Genomic DNA, 23,194 nt, shown 5'->3' with positions numbered 1-23,194 from the left:
ACACACACACACACACACACACACACACACACACACACACACACACACACACACACACACACACACACACACCCAAAGGAATCAGGTGATATGATTCTTCCACCGTCACATCTGCTCTACCATACAACCTTTATCTGTATATCCCTCTGCTTAAACAGGGCTACTGGCAAGAACATGCAGTAACACTCCTCTAATACAAAATGGATGGGGGGTAAAATGAATTGAACCCCAGTAAAGATGGAGCCGTGAGTCACGTTCGTAATAATGTATTATTAAATTTGAATACTTAATTCAGTCCTAATGGGTAAAATGATAAAAATGAAATTCTGCACCGAAGGGACTCAAACCCGTAGTTAAAAGTGATGAAAGACAAAGGGAATTCAGTGTAAATAATTTATTTCACTTATACATACATTAGTAATTTCACAATTGCTGTTAATACAATCTACTTATGCAGATTGCTTGAGACATGTTAATGCCTTTTCACTTCTTTCTGGCAGAGTTGCTATACACTGGTCTATGGCTTAGCTCAGATTACAAGCGGTGGTGGATATCTCTTTCGTTATCAACATTAGGCCTACTATATTGCATGTTGTCATGTGCACCAAGGGCATATAATTGCTGCTGAAGGGACACATACACATAATCAAATAAACCAATAAACCGCAATCATACATGACTGATTTTAACCGTATGTAAGGTGAGCCTGGTGTAATGGAGTGATGTTTGTCCTGTCCTAGATGCACTGTGCATTTTAACTTCAACTCAGTGACCTATGAATCATGTTTTGGCAGTCAGCCAATGACATGGCAGGAAATGCTAACCATGTGACTAAACAAGGACATGATACTGAGAACATTGATTTCTACCCTAGTTTGGTATGAAATAGTGCAGTGTGACCAACCCATCTTCATATCTCCAAGTTTAACATCTTTGTGCCCTGAAAATGGTTCAGAAGCTTTCATTATCCCCTCTCTCATAAAATAATTGATCCTCATGAAATAATTAATGAAAGCCTCTGAAATGTGAGATTACCCTGTGCACCTTTTGGAAGAGACAGAAGGACTGTTGAAATCATCTGCCCACTTGATTCGAATTGCAACGAACGCTACAGAGACTCAACATGACGCCTGCAATTATAATCCCATAATAGCATTTCTCCTCAGAAGCTGATCAGAGTTAATGAGCACTTTCTCTTGCTCTCTGCCACCGAATCACTCACATGCAGGCTTTTGTAGATCATAGAACCTCAATTAACCAAAACAATAGAGGCATTCTGAGTACAAGCAGGAGACCATGTTACATGACCAGAATAATAAAAGTAAATTTAATAGAGCGAAGTAGTTAGCTACTTAATATCCTTGCAATCAAAGTGGCCTTGTGGTCCGTGAGTTTCAGCTATAAGTGTTGGGAATCCAATTGATGACATTAATCAGTTTGATTGCATAATGTAAACAGACATCTTGAGTCTGTCCCTGGAATACTATTGCTCAGTTTAGGACAGAGAAGGGATGACGAAATAGCTCATTATCTGACACGCTCACAGCAAGAGAAAGATCGCCTTTGTATTCGGTCTCTGAGAAGACCAACAACTACAATACTAGGTTTCTGACACCAAGAGACTGGGGAAATTCTTGATGTTTGAAGGTCATTGGACTTGACTGCAAGTTGTCAATAACTGAAGCTAACCGAAAGAGAGCAATCCCAGGCAGCTTCTCCACATATGAATTTCGCAAGGAAATAATGCTCCTTAGACACTGTTTCCGCTCAAACACATTCTCATTCCATTCGTCCATTATAAAAAAGCATTTAATGTTTATGTTTACAGTACAAAGCATTTTCCAATGAACCCTAATCCACCTCTGGTGCATAATAAATGTAAATACACAGGCAGAATTACTTTCCCTGGTGGTGTCAGTGTTACCGAGGCACACCAACTCTGCTCTTAGCCCTGTTTATGCCTCTCAGTCTGAGTCACCCACTATTCCAACCTATTCAAATCAGAAAGCAAACGGCAGTGATAATGACATTATTATTTCATTACTTGCTCAGCTTGATTTGACTAGTATACAGTACAATGCATTCAGAAACTATTCAGACCCCTTCACTTTTCCCACATTTTGTTACGTTACAACCTTATTCTAAAATTGATTCAATTTTTTTCCCTCGTCAAGCTACACACAATACCCCATAATTACAAAGCAAAAACAGGTTTTACATTTTTTTGGCTAAAATAAAATGTGAAAATGAAAATATCCCAGTTAGTATTCATACCATTTATTCAGTACTTTGTTGAAGCACCTTCAGCAGTGATTACAGCCTTGAGTCTTCTTTGGTATCACGTGACAAGCTTGGCACACCTGTATTTGGGGAGTTTCTCCCATTCTTCTCTGCAGATCCTCTCAAGCTTTGTCAGGTTGGATAGGGAGTGTCCCTGTACAGCTATTTTCAGGTCTCTCCAGATATTTGTTAGATCGGGTTCAAGTCCGGGCTCTGGCTGGGCCACTCAAGGACATTCAGAGTCTTGTCCTGAAGCCACTCCTGCGCTGTCTTGGCTGTGTGCTTAGGGTCATTGTCCTGTTGGAAGGTGAACCTTCACCCCAGTCTGAGTTCCTGAGCGCTCTGGAGCAGGTTTTCATCAAGGATCTCTCTGTACTTTGCTCCGTTCATCTTTCCCTCGATCCTGACTAGTGTCCCAATCCCTGCCGCTAAAAAACATCCCCCCAGCATGATGTTGCCACCACCATGCTTCACCGTATGGATGGTGTTGGCCAGGTGATTAAGCGGTGCCAGACGTGACGCTTGGCATTGGGGCCAAAGAGAATCTTGTTTCTCACAGTCTGGGAGTCCTTTATGTGCCTGTTGGCAAACTACAAGCATGCTGTCATGTGCCTTTTACTGAGGAGTGGCTTCCGTCTGGACACTCTACCATAAAGGCCTGATTGGTGGAGTGCTACAGAGATGGTTGTTCTTCTGGAAGGTTATTCCATCTCCACCGAGGAACTGGAGCTCTGTCAAAGTAACCAGCGGGTTCTTGGTCACCTCCCTGACTAAGGCCCTTCTCCTCCGATTGCTCAGTTTGGCCAGGCAGCCAGCTCTAGGAAGAGTCTTGGTGGTTCCAAACTTCTATTTAAGAATGATGGAGGACACTGTGTTCTTGGGGAACTTCAATGCTGCAGCCATTTTTTGGTACCCTTCCCCAGATCTGTGCCTCGACACAATCCTGCTCCTTTGGCATGGCTTGGTTCTTGCTCTGACATGCACTGTCAACTGTGGGACCTCATATAGACAGGTGTGTGCCTTTCCAAATCATGTCCAATCAATTGAATTGACCACAGGTGGACACCAATGAAGTTGTAGAAACAAGGATGATCAACGGAAACAGGATGCACCTGAGCTCAATTTCGAGTGTCATAGCAAAGGGTCTGAATACTTATGTAAATAAGGTATTTCTGTTTTTTATTTTTAATACATTTGAACAATTATCATTATGGGGTATTATGTGTAGATTGATGAGGGAAAAAATGTATTTATTCCATTTTAGAATAAGGCTGTAACGTAACAAAATGTGGAAAAAGTGAAGGGGTCTGAATACTTTCTGAATGCAAGGATCAAGATAGGAAAATGCAAAGGGAGCAATAAAGCCTAAAAGCTTTATACTTCAACACTGGCATGTAATGACAACAAAACGTGACAAAAATGTATTTACTCCATGCCCCTAGTGCTCTTTTATTTTCTCTTTGTTTGGAGACAACCCAGCGTGCTTTTCAGCTGTGGTGGCGACAGAGGCATGCGTCCTCCAGCCTATAGTCCGGTGGCGGTGTTGGGGGCCTGTCTATTGTCTTCTTTTCAGAGCGGCGGTTTAGTGACTGCGTCTGCAGCTCCTTCACCTCCTCCAGCACCTCCTTAGCCTGACGCCAGGAGGAGACGGCCTCCTGCAGAAGTCGCTCCGCCTCTGCCCGTCTACTCTCCAAATCACAGTCACTGAGAAGTGAGTATGCACTCTTACTATGGAGTGAGTCATTACCCTTCAGACAGGGTGAGTCAGCACCTTTCAGAGAAGGTGAGCCGATACTCTTCAGACTTGGGGAGTTCTTACCAATTATATTTGGCAAGTCCTTACCCCTCAGAATAGTATCCTTGATGCGAGGCGAGTCAGAACCCTTCAGACTTGATGAGTCAAAACTTTTTGAAAAGGGTGAACCAATGTTCTTGAGACGTGGGGAGTCAGAACCCGTCAGACTTGGCGAGTCTGTTTCCTTGAAACTGGAAGAATCCAAACCCTTCATACGTGGCGAGTCAGTAGCCCTGAGACGGGGAGAGTTGTTACCCCTCAAATTAGGAGAGTCAGCCCTCTTTGAATGGGGTGAGTCTGTACCTTTTGAGCGGGACTTCTTGCCCTTCGTACGAGGCGAGTCTTTCCCCCTCAAACGAGGCGAGTCTTTCACCCTCAAACGAGGGGAGTCACTACTCTTACTGCGAGGTGAACCTGAGGCCCTGGAGTGAGGAGACTCAAAGCCTCTTAGATGGTACAAACGGGGTGAGTCAATGCCCTTTAGGTAGGGCGAGTCTAAGCCTTTTGCACGTTGCAGTTCCTCCAATCGCATTTCTTCCAGCAGTTCCTGAGCCCTCTGCATTTTCTGGGCGATAAGACTCTGCAGTGGTCCGACAGGCTGGACAGGTTCACCTATGGGGCGAGGGTGAAGGACACCCCTGACTGGCCGCAAGGAATGGACCTCGTCCATGGAGGCGCAGCGGCTCCTACCTTGGGCACTGAACCTCTTCCCTGGTGGAGGGGTACGGGACTGAGCCTCAAGATGGTGCGCCCGGTCCCAGGAGAGCTCGCTCCCGCGAGGCAGGCTGCCCGTCTTGGGTACCCTTAGGTCCTTTGTGGTGACGCAGAGTTTGGAGACGTCTGTGCCAGAACGCTGACGACCTGTGGTCCATTTGTCTAGGTCAACCCTGAAGTTATTTTCCCAGAAGCCTTCTTCCTCATCTTCTGGGGTGGAGTCATCTTCCTCATGGACAAGGTCAAGGGTCAACATTCCGTCTGAGGAGGTGGATGCCTAGGGAGAGCACAAGAGAGTTTAGCATTCAACGCAACAGACCAGGATAATCCTTAAAATATAAACAGTATAATTCCTTGTTTGCTGTCCAAAAATATAATATTGACTTGGAACTGAATTGTCAATGTTAGCCAAGGTAGTAACACCCACCACAGCCATGAGATGTCCCCGGGTGGGCAAGCGCCGTGCATGGGGAATCTTGGCACGATCACGTGTAGGGTGCACCAGGACACTGTCCTCTTCAATTGTAACCTATGGAGACAATCAGAAAGAGACCGAGTGATTTTTTTTGACAATCAGCATAACAGAAATGTATATTTGTGGAGGGAGAGTTATGGGAATGTAATGTACAGAACATGATGTACATTAGAGTAGAGTACATTGTAGGGCGTTGAGAGAGGATTCTCACTATCAGGGCGGCAGACATGCTGCAGAGTTCATTCTCACTTCTTGACGATCTCTAGCTACGGAAGATGGATTTTCACCCCATAGTGTGTGATGGGGAGTGAGCCACTGTTTGATCGCGAGGCACTGGGAAAACAGGTGGGCGTCGGCAGGGACGGAGCATTAACAAGGACTCTGTTCCCGATGGAGATGGATGAGTCAGCGAGATATAAACACTTTGATCTCTCAGCCACGCCTGGGGAGATTGAATTTACGTGTTTCCTGTATTGAAAGATGTAGACTGTGCTTTTGTCCAAATTCACAAATTTTACAGTGCGCTTAGTAACTGCAAGGTTACATTTGTCTGGAAACTTTTTAGGGCTGGCTGTAGGGGCATTTGGAGGTTTCATTCATAAATGTTGCACGAGAGACATGCTAATGAGAGAGAAAAATAAGAAAAGCTCTAGAAATCTGGGGAGACGTGAGAGCTAGCGAAATAGGGACAGGGAAGGGGAGAAGAGTGACTGACCTACCTCATCAAAAATGCGGTTCTTGGCTTTGATGATGGCTGTATTGAGGGCATTGACCCACGACTCCTTCTCCTCGGGGCTAACAGCCAAGAACACAAGATTGGGAACCTGAAGAAAAAAAGGAAAGAATCAATTGATTGGTTGAAAGAAGATGAGAAAGTTTAGGCTACTCCACCCCTCCTTCTTAAGTGTGCACTTGCACACTTCCATCATGGATTTGAAAGGAATAAATTGGTGTAAGCATTGGTTGGAGGGAGAGTCGGAATGTAGCCAATTTGTGAGCGATAGAGAGGGGCACAGAAAGCTTAATGGGGCGGCTTTGCCTAAATCACCAAGGAAGGGGGATTGCACCTCATTAAATGCATTGACAAATAATTATGTTAAAGATGGTTCTTATCTAGAGCAGGGTCTAAGCTGTAAACTGGAGGAAGAATCTCTGCAAAGCTCGACAAAAACAGGTAAATTGAGCATCTGCCCTCCAATTACATCTCCTTGTATATACTTACGTACCTTCTCTCAAACACACACTTCCCCCTAGAATATCACACTAAGACAGTGAATAATGACGCCAAATGAACCACAAGCTGGTGCCAAGATCTACAAGAACTGCAGTGGGTCAGAAGTGACAACTGTGAGTGGAATCTTTGTAGGATTTGGGCGTTATAGAGATTGCCTCTTTAGAGGTAATGGGATTCTCTGGATTATGTCTTTCTGGAGAAATCCACCAATCCCGGTCTGTGGTGGGGGTGCATTAATGGCCGATCTAATGTGGCAACACAACCATATCATCATCAAGGGAGACAAATAAATAAATCCCATCAGCTAGACACATTTTTTGCACTAACTCTCTTGCACTGACTCTATGCACACACACTGGACTCTACCCATACACTCACACATACTTACACTGATACCCCAACACAACATACACACACGCGCACACATGCATACTGACGCCACACACACACACACTCACACTTACCACATACACTCATTGGTCAGTTTATTAGGCACATCCATCTAGTACCGGGTCGGACGGACCCCCTTTGCCTCCAGAACAGCCTGAATTCTTCAGGGCATGGAAACGTTGCTCAATTGGTATCAAGGGACCTTACGTGTGCCAGGAAAACATTCCCAACACCATTACACCACCGCCACCAGCCTGTACCGTTGAAACCAGGCAGGATGGGGCCATGGACTCATGCTGCTTATGCCAAATCCTGACTCTGCCATCAGCATGACGCAACAGGAACTGGGATTCGTCAGCCCAGGCGATGTTTTTCTACTCCTCAATTGTCCAGTGTTGGTGATCGCGCAGCCAGGTCACCTGTGATACAAGTCAGTATTCAACGTCTATTCATATCTGAGGACGTCAGGAGACAACGTGGAAACCGGCCACTAGGGGCAACAGTGAGGGTTGTTACCTTCAAGTAGGTTTCGGTTTTGCTAGGGCATTGTGGATGGGGATGGCAGATGGGTGTAAGCATCTACCTGTGATTCCCAAGTTTGAATCCAGTGATAGAAAATTGCTTTTGATAATTTTGTTTTAAGCCTATCCCAAACCTTAACCCTTACCTTAACCATTCGGAGTTAATGCCAAACCTTAAGAATTTGGAGGTAATGCCTGAACTTAACCCTAAACTTGCAAATTCAGAGTTAATGCCTAAACTTACCCTTAAACACTTAGAAATTTGACATTTGGAACAGCTTTGAAATTTGACGTTTGAGAAACATGAATGTCTAATTCTGATGTGAGACTGTGAGAGCTGGTAGAATTGCGTGCCCACTGGAGCCGCTTCTTCTTGTTTTTAGCTGATTGTCACGCCCTGATCTGTTTCACCTGTTCCTGTGATTGTCTCCACCCCCTCCAGGTGTCGCTTATTTTCCCCAGTGTATGTATCCCTGTGTTTCCTGTCTCTCTGTGCCAGTTCATCTTGTATGTTAGTCAAGTCAACCAGCGTGTTTTTCCCGTTCTCCTTTTGCTATTCTATTTTTGATAGTCTTCCCGGTTTTGACCCTTGCCTGACTCTGGACTAGTTTCCTGCCTGCCTGATCATCCTGCCTGCCCTGACCTTGATTCGCCTGCCCTTCGGTACCTTTTGGGCTCTGAACTGGTTTTGACCCTTTTGCCTGTCCACGACCATTCTCTTGCCATACCCTTTTGTATTAATAAATATTGTAAGACTCCAACCATCTGCCTCCTGTGTCTGCATCTGGGTCTCGCCTTGTGTCATGATAGTACGAACTGGCCATGACAGACCCAGCAGACTTGGACCAGCTCCGCCACGCTGTCTCCTTGCAGGGAGCCACCATTGGGAGACATCAGGAGTTGCTACAGGGCCTTTTGGAAGGGCTCAGTTCCTTGACGGAACGCCACGACCATGGGTTAAAGGCTATTATGGAGCAAATCAGGGAGTTAGCTCAGAGACTGTCTGCCACCTCTGAAAAACCCCAATCACCCGGTAATTTTTTCCCTATCTGTGGTGAGTTTGTACAGCCTATCCCGACTCCCTGTGAACCCCGCTTACCTCCTCTAGAGCGATATTCGGGGAATTCTGGTACCTGCCGGGGTTTTCTTTCTCAGTGCTCGTTTATTTTTGAGCTACAGCCATCTTCGTTTTCTTCAGACCGATCGAAGATAGCGTATATAATTACACTACTGTCAGGAAGGGCGCTCTCCTGGGCTACAGCAGTTTGGGAACAACAATCTGCCATTTGCGGTCATTTGGAGGAATTCATGGCAGAGGTGAGAAAAGTTTTTGAGTCTCCGGTATCTGGGAGAAAGGCGGCCAGCAAACTGCTTGACTTATGTCAAAACTCCCGTAGTGTGGCAGACTACGCGGTGGACTTTCCCACGTTGGCCACCGAGAGTACCTGGAATCCGGAGTCTCTTTTCGATACTTTTCTGCACGGATTATCTGAGGAGGTAAAGGATGAGCTAGCTGCTCGGGAACTGCCGGTGGACCTCGACTTTCTTATCGCCTTAACCATTAAAATTGATGGACGCCTAAGGGAACGCAAGAGTGAGAGGAGGTCTGGCACACTCGTGCACCCGATATAACGCGTTCACCTACTATGGAAACCAGAAGTTTCCGAAGGCAGCTCTTCCGAGAGGAGTCGAAGTCACCCGAGCTCTCTCGTGAATCTATGACGGGTGAGTTGGATACTGAGCCTATGTAGTTGGGAAGAACTAGGCTATCAGTTTGGGAGCGCTCATGGAGGATGAATAATAACTGTTGTCTGTACTGTGTAGGGGCCGGACATTTTATTGCTACCTGCCCTATTAGGAAACCCTTGTCCCTAGTGGGTACCAGTACTATGGTGAGTCAGACTGGGAGTTCCCTAATTCCCATCACCCGCACACCTCTTTTTGCTCTTGTGCTGTGGGGAGACCAATCTAAGTCTCTGAGTGCTCACTGACTCTGGGGCTGATGAATGTCTTATGGATTGCACGATAGCTTCGGAGCTTGGTATTCTCACTTAGCCTCTCTCTGTGCCCATGGATGCTAGGGCACTGGACGGCTGCTCTATAGGGTAAGTCACCCATAGTACTGTGCTCGTTCAATTACGGTTTATAGTAACCACAGTGAGACAATACAGTTCCTCTTCACTGCATTTCCCCATGTTCCGGTTGTTTTGGGATTTTCCTGGCTCCAAAAGCACAATCCTGTGATTGACTGGACCACAAGCTCCATCTGGGGTGGAGCCCATTTTGCCATTCCCACTGCCTTCAAGCAGCACAGCCTTCCCCATGTCGTCTTCCTCAGGAGGTTAGCAAGACTGTTATCCCCACGGAATACCATGACCTCCTGGAAGTGTTTAGCAAGGCAAGTGCTACTTCTTTTCCCCCCTGCACCATCCTTATGATTGTGTCATTGCTCTTCTCCCAGGTAATACACCACCTTGGGGTCGGTTGTACTCTCTGTATCGACCAGAGACCATTGCTGTGGAGGAGTATATAGAAGAGTCTCCAGCCACTGGGGCCGTCCCTCCATCTACATCTCCTGCCGGCGCAGGGTATTTCTTTGTGGAGAAGGACAAGACCCTGCGCCCATGCATTGACTACTGGGGACTTAACGATATCGCTGTCAAAAATCGTTATCTCCTACCTCTCCTTGTCGTTTGAACTTCTCCAGGGGGCTACCATGTTTTCCAAGTTGGACCTTCGGAATGCCTACCACCTGGTTCGGATACGCAAGGGGGATGAGTGGAAGACAGCCTTCAACACAGCCAGTGGACATTATGAGTACCAGGTCATGCCATTTGGACTCACCAACTGTCTTCCAGGCTTTGGTTATGATGTGCTTCGGGACATGCTAAACTGGTTTGTGTTCGTCTACCTGGACGACATCCTGTTTTTTTCCGATCTGCCCAAGAACATGTACTCCATGTCAGACAGGTCCATCAGCACCTCCTGGAGAACCAATTGTTCGTGAAAGTCGAGAAGAGTGAGTTCCACCGCTCTTCTATCACCTTTCTGGGATATGTCATTGCTGAGGGCAATGTTCAGATGGATCCTGGAAAGGTGAAAGCAGTGGTGGATTGGCCTCAAACAATGTCCAGGGTGCAGTTGCAACGGTTTCTTGGTTTTGCAAACTTCTACCACCGTTTCATTCAGGATTACAGCACCCTGGCGGCCCACCTCTCGGCACTCACCTCCCCCAAGGTACCGTTCAAATGGTCTCCAGCTGTCGACAAAGCCTTTTTGGACCTGAAGCATCGGTTCACAACATCACCCATCCTCATCCATCCGGACCCCTTGCGTCAATTTGTGGTGGAAGTGGATGCTTCAGATGTTGGAGTGGGGGCCATCCTGTCCCAGCAATCTGCCCAGGACCAGAAGCTTCATCCCCTTGGGTTGTGCCGTGGCGGAGATCTTTGTTGGCTATACTCGGCCTTGTCTCAAGATGGTAAGTTGGTGGTTGAAGATATCCCTCTAGTGGTGTTGGGGCTGTGCTTTGGCAAAGCGGTGGGGTTATATCCTGCCTGTTTGGCTCTGTCCGGGGGTATCGTCGGATGGGGCCACAGTGTCTCCCGACCCCTCCTGTCTCAGCCTCCAGTATTTACAGTGAGGGAAAAAAAGTATTTGATCCCCTGCTGATTTTGTACGTTTGTCCACTGACAAAGAAATGATCAGTCTATAATTTTAATGGTAGGTTTATTTGAACAGTGAGAGACAGATTAACAACAAAAAAATCCAGAAAAACGCATGTCAAAAATGTTATAAAATGATTTGCATTTTAATGAGGGAAATAAGTATTTGACCCCTCTGCAAAACATGACTTAGTACTTGGTGGCAAAACCCTTGTTGGCAATCACAGAGGTCAGACGTTTCTTGTAGTTGGCCACCAGGTTTGCACACATCTCAGGAGGGATTTTGTCCCACTCCTCTTTGCAGATCTTCTTCAAGTCATTAAGGTTTCAAGGCTGATGTTTGGCAACTCGAACCTTCAGCTCCCTCCACAGATTTTCTATGGGATTAAGGTCTGGAGACTGGCTAGGCCACTCCAGGACCTTAATGTGCTTCTTTTTGAGCCACTCCTTTGTTGCCTTGGCCGTGTGTTTTGGGTCATTGTCATGCTGGAATACCCATTCACGCCCCATTTTCAATGGCCTGGCTGAGGGAAGGAGGTTCTCACCCAAGATTTGACGGTACATGGCCCCGTCCATCGTCCCTTTGATGCAGTGAAGTTGTCCTGTACCCTTAGCAGAAAAACACCCCCATGTTTGACGGTGGGGATGGTGTTCTTGGGGTCATAGGCAGTATTCCTCCTCCTCCAAACACGGCGAGTTGAGTTGATGCCAATGAGCTCCATTTTGGTCTCATCTGACCACAACACTTTCACCCAGTTGTCCTCTGAATCATTCAGATGTTCATTGGCAAACTTCAGACGGGCATGTATATGTGCTTTCTTGAGCAGGGGGACCTTGCGGGCGCTGCAGGATTTCAGTCCTTCACGGCGTAGTGTGTTACCAATTGTTTTCTTGGTTACTATGGTCCCAGCTGCCTTGAGATCATTGACAAGATCCTCCCGTTTAGTTCTGGGCTGATTCCTCACCGTTCTCATGATCATTGCAACTCTACGAGGTGAGATCTTGCATGGAGCCCCAGGCCGAGGGAGATTGACAGTTCTTTTGTGTTTCTTCCATTTGCGAATAATCACACCAACTGTTGTCACCTTCTCACCAAGCTGCTTGGCGATGGTCTTGTAGCCCATTCCAGCCTTGTGTAGGTCTACAATCTTGTCCCTGACATCCTTGGAGAGCTCTTTGGTCTTGGCCATGGTGGAGAGTTTGGAATCTGATTGATTGATTGCTTCTGTGGACAGGTGTCTTTTATACAGGTAACAAGCTGAGATAAGGAGCACTCCCTTTAAGAGTGTGCTCCTAATCGCAGCTCGTTACCTGTATAAAAGACACCTGGGAGCCAGAAATCTTTCTGATTGAGAGGGGGTCTAATACTTGTTTCCCTCATTAAAATGCAAATCAATTTATAACATTTTTGACATGCGTTTTTCTGGATTTTTTTGTTGTTATTCTGTCTCTCACTGTTCAAATAAACCTACCATTAAAATTATAGACTGATCATTTCTTTATCAGTGGGCAAACGTACAAAATCAGCAGGGGATCAAATACTTTTTTCCCTCACTATATGCTGCAGTAGTTTATGTGTCGGGGTGCTAGGATCAGTCTGTTATATCTGGAGTATTTCTCCTGTCTTATCCGGTGTCCTGTGTGAATTTAAGTATGCTCTCTCTAATTCTCTCTAATTCTCTCTCTTTCTCTTTTTTTTCTTTGTCTCTCTCGGAGGACCTGAGCCCTAGGACCATGCCTCAGTACTACCTGGCCTGATGACTCATTGCTGTTCCCAGTCCACCTGGCCGTGCTGCTGCTCCAGTTTCAACTGTTCTACCTGCAGCTATGGAACCCTGACCTGTTCACCGGCCGTGCTACCTGTCCCAGACCTGCTGTTTTCACCTCTCTAGAGACAGCAGGAGCGGTAGAGATACTCTGAATGATCGGCTATGAAAAGCCAACTGACATTTACTCCTGAGTTGCTGACCTGTTGCACCCTCGACAACCACTGTGATTATTATTATTTAACCCTGCTGGTCATCTATGAACATTTGAACATCTTGGCCATGTTCTATTATAATCTCTACCCGGCACAGCCAGAAGAGGACTGGCCACCCCTCATAGCCTGGTTCCCCTCTAGGTTTCTTCCTAGGTTCTGGCCTTTCTAGGGAGTTTTTCCTAGCCACCATGCTTCTACACCTGCATTGCTTGCTGTTTGGGGTTTTAGGCTGGGTTTCTGTACAGCACTTTGTGACATCAGCTGATGTAAGAAGGGCTTTATAAATAAATTTGATTTGATCCCTGTGCTTTCCTGTCCCATCATCTCAGTCCTGCTGAGAGGAACTACGATGTTGGCAACCGAGAACTCCTGGCGGTGAAGATGGCGTTGGAGGAGTGGAGGCACTGGCTGGAAGGAACAGAACAGCCATTCCTGGTCTGGGCCGACCATACAAATGTGGAATATCTCCGTTCAGCCAAGCGCCGCAACTCAAGGCAGGCCTGGTGGGCCCTCCTGTTTACCAGATTCAACTTTACCATTTCCTACCATCCAGGGTCCAAAAATGTGAAGCCTGATGCTCTCTCCCACCTATACAGCTCCTCTGCCACACCCTCGACTTCCGAAACCATTCTCCCTACCTCATGCCTTGCTGCCACCGTGGATTGGGGTATTGAGAACCTGGTTCACGAGGCGCAACGCTCCCAGCCTGGACCTGAAGGGGGCCCGGCTAGCCGGCTGTTTGTCCCTAAGCCAATCCGGTCCCGGGTCCTGGAATGGGCTCATTCCTCCAGGCTGACTTGTCATCCAGGGTCCCATCGTACACTAGCCTTCCTTCGACAACGTTTCTGGTGGCCCACAATGGTCCCTGACGTCTCTGCCTTTGTCACTGCACGCACTGTGTGTGCTCAAAAAATTGAAACATTTCCCGGTTCTCCAAGGCCAACCATTTCATCCCTCTCCCTAAACTACCTTCTGCCAAGGAGATGGCCCAGCTTATGGTGCAGCATGTCTTCCGGATCCATGGACTCCCAGTAGACATGGTCTCCAATCAGGGTCCTTATTTCTCGTCTCAGTTCTAGAAGGCATTCTTCATCCTTATTGGGGCGTCGGCCAGCCTGTCATCCGGATTCCCTCCCCAAACTAACGGTCAGTCGGAGCAAGCCAACCAAGACCTGGAGACCACCTTAAGGTGCCTGGTCTCAACCAACCCCACTACCTGGAGCCGTCAACTGTTCTGGGTGGAGTATGCCCGGAACACTCTTCCCAGTCCTGCCAAGGGACTCTCCCCTTTCGAGTGCTCCATGGGGTATCAGCCTCCACTCTTCCCTGAACAAGAGCAAGAGGTCAGCGTACCCTCGGCCCAGATGTTTGTCCGCCGCTGTCGACGTACCTGGAGAAGAGCCAGGACGGCTATTCTCAAGACCAACTCCAGGTATTGTCAACAAGCGGACCATCGCCGGACCACAGCTCTACCGCATTGGGTATGGCTTTCCACTACGTTTGAGAAATTGAAGTTATAGCATTTTTGAGGTATTTGTATTTCGCGCCACGCGATTCCACTGGCTGTTGACTAGAGTGGGACGCTAACGTCCCACTGGCCCAGAGAGGTTAACATGACCTCTATGAATTATGAAGCCTTTAAGTGCTTTTTTTAAATTACATAAATGCTTCAAGATCTCCTAAGCCTGTGTTTACCACAGACCTTATTTTCGGTCTTTATCCAAAAACGCCATTCATTTTCCCATAGGCTTTGTTCAATGAACCATGGCGGAATTAGTGCCTAGAAAAAGATGTCATTACTATTTATCTCTATTGGGATACAAAAACTCAGTATCCGTAGCCACTCCATTATCTTTAACTCTGCGTTCTTGGAAAAGGACTCGTAAGGAAGTATTTCACTGTAAGTCTACACCTGTTGTATACGAAACATGTACAGTCGTCGCAAAAAGTTTTGAAAATGACACAAATATTAATTTTCACAAAGTGTGCTGCCTCAGTTTGTATGATGGCAATTTGCATATACTCCAGAATGTTATGAAGAGTGATCAGATGAATTGCAATTAATTGCAAAGTCCCACTTTGCCATGCAAATGAATTGAATCCCCCAAAAACATTTCCAATGCATTTCAGCCCTGCCACAAAAGGACCAGCTGACATCATGTCAGTGATTCTCTCGTTAACCTGTTTAGGATAGGGGGCAGTATTTTCACGGCCGGATAAAAAACGTACCCGATTTAATCTGGTTATTACTCCTGCCCAGAAACTAGAATATGCATATACTTGTTTGATTTGGATAGAAAACACCCTAAAGTTTCTAAAACTGTTTGAATGGTGTCTGTGAGTATAACAGAACTCATATGGCAGGCCAAAACCTGAGAAGATTCTAAACAGGAAGTGCCCTCTCTGACCATTTCTTGGCCTTCTATAGCCTCTTTATCGAAAACAGAGGATCTCTGCTGTAACGTGACATTTTCTAAGGCTCCCATAGGCTCTCAGAAGGCGCCAGAACGTTGAATGATGACTCTGCAGTCCCTGGCTGAAAAACAGTAGCGCATTTGGATAGTGGTCGATCTGAGAACAATGAAACAGGCACGCGCGTGCACGTGAAGAGTCCATTTTACATTTTCAGTCTTTGAACATAAACAACGTCGCCCGGTCGGAATATTATCGCTATTTTACGAGAAAAATCGCCCAAAAAATTGATTTTAAACAGCGTTTGACATGCTTCGAAGTACGGTAATGGAATATTTTTTAAAATTTTGTCGCGATACGCGCCGGCGCGTCACCCTTCGGATAGTGTCTTGAACGCAAGAACAAACACAGCTATTTGGATATAACTATGGACTATTTGGAACCAAACCAACATTTGTTGTTGAAGTAGAAGTCCTGGGAGTGCATTCTGACAAAGAACAGCAAAGGTAATCCAATTTTTCTTATAGTAAATCTGAGTTTGTTGAGTGCCAAACTTGGTGGGTGTCAAAATAGCTAGCCATGATGGCTGGGCTATCTACGCAGAATATTGCAAAATGTGCTTTCACCGAAAAGCTATTTTAAAATCGGACATAGCGATTGCATAAAGGAGTTCTGTATCTATAATTCTTAATAACCTCTTACATCTAGACGTTCCGCTAGCAGAACACCTGCTCCAATATCCAATGATAGGCGTGGCGCGAATTACAAATTCCTCAAAAATACAAAAACTTCAATTTTTCAAACATATGACTATTTCACAGCATTTTAAAGACAAGACTCTCCTTTATCTAACCACACTGTCCGATTTCAAAAAGGCTTTACAGCGAAAGCAAAACATTAGATTATGTCAGCAGAGTACCCAGCCAGAAATAATCAGACACCCATTTTTCAAGCTAGCATATAATGTCACAAAAAACAAAACCACAGCTAAATGCAGCACTAACCTTTGATGATCTTCATCAGATGACACACCTAGGACATTATGTTATACAATACATGCATGTTTTGTTCAATCAAGTTCATATTTATATCAAAAAACAGCTTTTTACATTAGCATGTGACGTTCAGAACTAGCATACCCCCCGCAAACCTCCGGTGAATTTACTAAATTACTCACGATAAACGTTCACAAAAAACATAATTATTTTAAGAATTATAGATACAGAACTCCTTTGTGCAATCGAGGTGTCCGATTTTAAAATAGCTTTTCGGTGAAAGCACATTTTGCAATATTCTGAGTAGATAGCCCAGCCATCACGGCTAGCTATTTAGACACCCACCAAGTTTAGCCCTGACCAAACTCTGATTTACTATTATAAAAGTTTGATTACCTTTGGTGTTCTTCGTCAGAATGCACTCCCAGGACTGCTACTTCAATAACAAATGTTGGTTTGGTTCAAAATAATCCATTGTTATATCCAAATAGCGGCGTTTTGTTCGTGCGTTCAAGACACTATCCGAAGTGTAAATAAGGGTCACGAGCATGGCGCATTTCGTGACAAAAGATTTATAAATATTCCATTACCGTACTTCGAAGCATGTCAACCGCTGTTTAAAATCAATTTTTATGCAATTTTTCTCGTAAAAAAGCGATAATATTCGACCGGGAATCTGCGTTTAGGTAAAAAGACGAAAGAAAATAAAGCATGGGGTCGACTCGGGCACGAGCCTGAGTCTCACAGTACTGTGACCAGCCATTATCCAAACGCGCTACTTTTTTTCAGCCAGAGCCTGCAAAGCCACGATTCAGCTTTTTGCCGCCTTCTGAGAGCCCATGGGAGCCGTAGGAAGTGTCACGTAACAGCAGAGATCCCCTGTAATGGATAGAGATAATCAAGAAGGCCAAGTAATTGTCAGACAGGGCACTTCCTGCATGGAATCTTCTCAGGTTTTGGCCTGCCAAATGAGTTCTGTTATACTCACAGACACCATTCAAACAGTTTTAGAAACTTTGGAGTGTTTTCTATCCAAAGCTAATAATTATATGCATATTCTAGTTTCTGGGCAGGAGTAATAATCAGATTAAATCGGGTACGTTTTTTATCCGGCCGTGAAAATACTGCCCCCTAGCCATAACAGGTTAAAATAATTGTTATGTTTTTTGTGAACGTTTATCGTGAGTAATTTAGTAAATTCACCGGAAGTTTCGGTGGGTATGCTAGTTCTGAACGTCACATGCTAATGTAAAAAGCTGGTTTTTGATATAAATATGAACTTGATTGAACAAAACATGCATGTATTGTATAACATAATGTCCTAGGAGTGTCATCTGATGAAGATCATCAAAGGTTAGTGCTGCATTTAGCTGTGGTTTTGGTTTTTGTGACATTATATGCTAGCTTGAAAAATGGGTGTCTGATTATTTCTGGCTGGGTACTCTCCTAACATAATCTAATGTTTTGCTTTCGTTGTAAAGCCTTTTTGAAATTGGACAATGTGGTTAGATAAAGGAGAGTCTTGTCTTTAAAATGGTGTAAAATAGTCATATGTTTGAAAAATTGAAGTTTTGGGATTTTTGAGGAATTTGTAATTCACGCCACGCCAAATCATTGGATATTGGAGCGGTGTTCCGCTAGTGGAACATCTAGATGTAAGAGGTTAACACAGGTGTGAGTGTTGACAAGGACAAGGCTGGAGATCACTCTGTCATGCTGATTGAGTTCGAACAACAGACTGGAAGCTTCAAAATGAGGGTGGTGCTTGGAATCATTGTTCTTCCTCTGTCAATCATGGTTACCTGCAAGGAAACACGTGCCATCATCATTACTTTGCACAAAAAGGGCTTCACAGGCAAGGATATTGCTGCCAGTAAGATTGCACCTAAATCAACCATTTATCGGATCATCAAGAACTCCAAGGAGAGCGGTTCAATTGTTGTGAAGAAGGCTTCAGGGCGCCCAAGAAAGTCTAGCAAGCACCAGGACCGTCTTCTAAAGTTGATTCAGCTGCGGGATCGGGGCACCACCAGTACAGAGCTTGCTCACGAATGGCAGCAGGCAGGTGTGAGTGCATCTGCACGCACAGTGAGGTGAAGACTTTTGGAGGATGGCCTGGTCAAGAAGGGCAGCAAAGAAGCCACTTCTCTCCAGGAAAAACATCAGGGACAGACTGATATTCTGCAAAAGGTACAGGGATTGGACTGCTGAGGACTGGGGTAAAGTCATTTTCTCTGATGAATCCCCTTTCCGAATGTTTGGGGCATCTGGAAAAAAGCTTGTCCGGAGAAGACAAGGTGACCGCTACCATCAGTCCTGTGTCATGCCAACAGTAAAGCATCCTGAGACCATTCATGTGTGGGGTTGCTTCTCAGCCAAGGGAGTGGGCTCACTCACAATTTTGCCTAAGAACACAGCCATGAATAAAGAATGGTACCAACACATCCTCCGAGAGCAACTTTTCCTAACCATCCAGGAACAGTTTGGTGATGAACAATGCCTTTCCAGCATGATGGAGCACCTTGCCATAAGGCAAAAGTGATAACTAAGTGGCTCGGGGAACAAAACATCGATATTTTGGGTCCATGGACAGGAAACTCCCAGACCGTAATCCCATTGAGAACTTATGGTCAATCCTCAAGAGGCGTGTGGACAAACAAAAACCCACAAACTCTGCCTAACTCCAAGCATTGATTATGCAAGAACAGAAGTTCTTGCATGCCAGGGCGGATTACAGAGGTCTTGAAAAAGTAGGGTCAACACTGCAAATATTGATTCTTTGCATCAACTTCATGTAATTGTCAATAAAAGCCTTTGACACTTATGAAATGCTTGTAATTATACTTCAGTATTCCATAGTAACATCTGACAAATATATCTAGACACTGAAGCAGCAAACTTTGTGAAAATTAATATTTGTGTCATTCTCAAAACTTTTGGCCACAACTGTACATTTGATTGTTTTGATTTGAGCTTGTACTTTGTCTCATACTCTCTCTTTATAGAAAACCACAAACTATGTCTGACGATAAGCTTGCCTCAAGTTTCAAATGCATTTTCAGCTAAAATCAACACCTGCAGTAAGGACTTCCCACTGAGGCCTAAACACCCCAAGCCCTGCTGAGCCTCCCTGCCTGACTCCTTCACTCTCCCTGGGCAGAAGGACTCACTATATTCCCAGGCTGCTTGCAGCGGAGCAGGGTGAACCTGCTGTGGTTCTTCTTACTGCGGCTCTTGGCCTTGCGCAGCTCCTCAGAGCGTTCGTAGTCAGCCAGGTCAAACAACTCCTGGACTTTCCTCTCATCCTTCACCTGGAAACACACAGAGAAAACAGGAGGTAGTTACAACTCAGGTCTGTACATATGTGCAAGATGGCACTGGCAAATGAGCTTTGTCAATTTGTTTTGAACCTTAAACCATCTGTCTACCACAAAAATAGACCTATGCACACACACACACACATATGCGCACATATGCACACACACACAGAGAGAGAACAACCTACTGTGCATTACAGCAGGATATCTTGAGTTTAACCCAAGGGAAAAGACTAATTACCAATCTCTGTTATCCAGCAGCTTTCGACAGCACAGAGACACACTACGGTGCCAGGGTAAAACTCAGCCGTTTTGAAATAAAACCTTTTCTCACATTCGTATCATCCATTATTTTAGGATGTTAATGAGGTTTCAAATAGAATTCTCTTGCATTTCAGGCCTTATATGCCCATACAGAAGATATTCTGTGTAATGAAGGTCTTTTTAGGATATGTCCAAATGTCTATAAAAAAATCCATTACAGGCCTGATATCAGAATGTTACCATGTTATGATCATACTTTTACCCAGAGCATTGAAAAATGTGTTTATTTTCATAACCTGCTTCCCAATGCCACCAAAAAGCAATAGCCAGACAAATTGGTAGAAAAATTGAGTCTTGGAGCGTGTCACGTCCTGACCATGGTAAGCTGTTATTTTCTATGGTAGAGTAGGTCAGGGCGTGACAGGAGGGTTTATTCTATGTGTTCTATTTCTATGTTGTTGGGCGGTGAAAACTAGAACCTGAGGGAGGAGTATCACCGCCCAAGGGAGGAGATTGAGGCAGCAAGAGCAGAGCGGCGTTATTATGAGGCACTATACCAACCACGAGGCAAGTGCGAGAGGCACCCCCCCAAAAAAAATTGGGGCGGGCACACGGGGAGTTTGGCAGAGTCAGGGTGGAGACCTGAGCCAACTCCTCGTGCTTACCATGGGAAGCGAGTGAAGAAGCAAGCACCATGTTATGCGGTGATGCGCACTGTGTCGCCAGTGCGCATACACAGCCCGGTGCGATCTGTGCCCGCGCCCCGCATTTGCCGTGCTAGGTTGAGCATTCAGCCAGGAAGGGTGGTGCCAGCTCAGCGCTCCTGGTCTCCAGTTCGCCTTCTCGGTCCAGGATATCCTGCGCCGGCGCTGTGCACTGTGTCGCCAGTGTGTATTCACAGCCCAGTTCGTCCTGTGCCAGCTCCCCGCGTTTGCCGGGCGAGAGTAAGCATCCAGCCAGGACGGGTTGTGCCAGCTATACACTTGAGACCTCCGGTGCGCCTCTTGAGACCTCCAGTATATCCTGTGCCTGCCCCACGTACCCGGACTCCAGTGAGTCTATCCAGCCTGGTACAGCCTGTTCCTGCTCCCGGCACTCGACCTGAGGTGCGTGTTACTAGTCTGGCGTCACCTGTGCCAGCCCCACGCATCAGGCCTCCAGTGCGCATTCCCAGTCCAGAGCTTCCGGCGACAGTTCCCAGTCCAGAGCTTCCAGCGACAGTTCCCAGTCCAGAGCTTCCAGCGACAGTTCCCAGTCCAGAGCTTCCAGCGACAGTTCCCAGTCCAGAGCTTCCGGCGACAGTTCCCAGTCCAGAGCTTCCGACGACAGTTCCCAGCCCGGCAGCCCGGAACCTCCTGAGACGGCCTGCAGCCCGGAACCCCCTGAGACGGCCTGCAGCCCGGAACCCCCTGAGACGGCCTGCAGCCCGGAACCCCCTGAGACGGCCTGCAGCCCGGAACCCCCTGAGACGGCCTGCAGCCCGGAACCTCCGGCGATGATCTACGGTCCGGTGGCACAGAAGCAGAGGGATCAGCGGGAGGAGCGGGGGGGTACACCCCGAACCAGAGCCGCCTCCTCTACTGGAGGATGCACTGGATGATAAGGTTCTGGGTACTGCACCAGAGCCACCATAGACACTGGTTACCCTCCCTACCCTCCCTTTTGTTTTTTAGTTGCATTCGGAGTCTGCACCTTTGGGGGGGGTACTGTCACGTCCTGACCATGGTAAGCTGTTATTTTCTATGGTAGAGTAGGTCAGGGTGTGACAGGGGGGTTTATTCTGTGTTCTATTTCTATGTTGTTAGGTTCTAGTTTTTGTATTTCTATGTTGGTTTGTTTGGGATGATCTCCAATTAGAGGCAGCTGGTCCTCGTTGTCTCTAATTGGAGATCATACTTAAGTAGGGGTTTTTCTACCTGGGTTTTGTGGGTGATTATTTTTGAGTAGTGTTTGTTTCACCTCTGCGTCACGGTTTGTTGTTTTGTGTATTCAGTTTATTTATGTACTGCATAGTTTCACAGAGTAAATAGAATGTGGAACGACACACACGCTGCACTTTGGTCCGCTTCTCCTTTTGACAACCGTGACAGAGTGGGTGTTCATGTGTTACTCCCCTGCCTCCCATTATTGGTCTTGTTGCCCCGCCGCAAAGTGTCTAATTTAAACGCAGATCAATTGTAATGAACAGTGCTGGGGCAGAGACATCGACCCCTCCATTCAGCCTGACTGACAGGTGATTACATACAACCTCAATGGTGGTGGGACCTCTCAGAGGGCCCCATTAGCTTCAACACAGCAACGGGATCACTGGGGGTCATGGTGTGTGTGTGTTTGGAGGTGTTGGGGGTTGGTTATTGACATGGATACAAGCCTATGTGTAGGTCTGTTGTGAGAACCTAAGGAGACGCATAGAGACATGGTTGAACGCCATTGGTACACACAGCAATGATGTGTGTGGGTGGATGTGACTGTGTGTTGGGAAGGGGCGGGGGCATTCCACTTTCATCTGGAGGAATAGAGTTTTTCCACAGCAACAGCCGTGCATCAGAGGAATCTTCCGACGTTAGAACGAGACACGGAGCCACTCTGTGATCAAAGAAACAACCACATACGGTATAATTAATTAATGTGTCACAGCCTTGTATCAACCCCCATTAAACCACTAGCAGCCTGAAGTCCACTTGTTATGGCTGTTATTAGTTGTGTCCTAAATTTGACCATTTGCCTTTTAATTTAATTGAGGAACTGTATTATGCCTAGCGATACAGTATATGAGGACAATACATACATCAAAGTGTAGTCCAATTTCTTCCTGACTAAACACAGATCCAAACTGTGCCCCACCGCATGCTGCTACACATTCATTAGCCACCCAAATTGCATTTAAAATGTAAAAGATAAACAAGAGCTCTGTGTGTGCGTGTGTGAGAGAGGCTCACAACTATAATATGGGGCTGCATCGTGTGTGAGTGTGTGAGAGAGAGAGAGGCTCACAACTATATGGGGCTGCATCGTGTGAGTGTGTGAGAGAGAGAGAGGCTCACAACTATAATATGGGGCTGCATCGTGTGTGAGTGTGTGAGAGAGAGAGAGGCTCACAACTATAATATGGGGCTGCATCGTGTGTGAGTGTGTGAGAGAGAGAGAGGCT

General features: G+C 46.1%; 1 protein-coding gene across 1 annotated transcript in view; it reads right to left on the bottom strand.

Annotated features, from left to right (window-relative positions):
- Positions 1-379: 379 nt before the first annotated feature.
- Positions 380-23,194, bottom strand: part of plekho1a (pleckstrin homology domain containing, family O member 1a) — a 29,104-nt gene continuing 6,289 nt past the window's right edge. Inside the window, exons 3-6 of the mRNA XM_014141619.3 lie at positions 19,633-19,773; positions 5,984-6,088; positions 5,217-5,318; positions 380-5,066 (exon numbers count right to left, since the gene is read on the bottom strand). Coding sequence (XP_013997094.1) covers positions 3,768-5,066; positions 5,217-5,318; positions 5,984-6,088; positions 19,633-19,773 — 1,647 coding nt within the window. The 3' untranslated portion in view covers positions 380-3,767. The remainder of the gene's footprint in view (positions 5,067-5,216; positions 5,319-5,983; positions 6,089-19,632; positions 19,774-23,194) is intronic.

This window comes from Salmo salar, chromosome 14, assembly GCF_965601325.2.
Source record: "Salmo salar chromosome 14, fSalSal1, whole genome shotgun sequence".
Lineage (NCBI taxonomy): Eukaryota > Metazoa > Chordata > Actinopteri > Salmoniformes > Salmonidae > Salmo > Salmo salar.
This window is presented reverse-complemented; position numbering and strand designations above follow the sequence as displayed.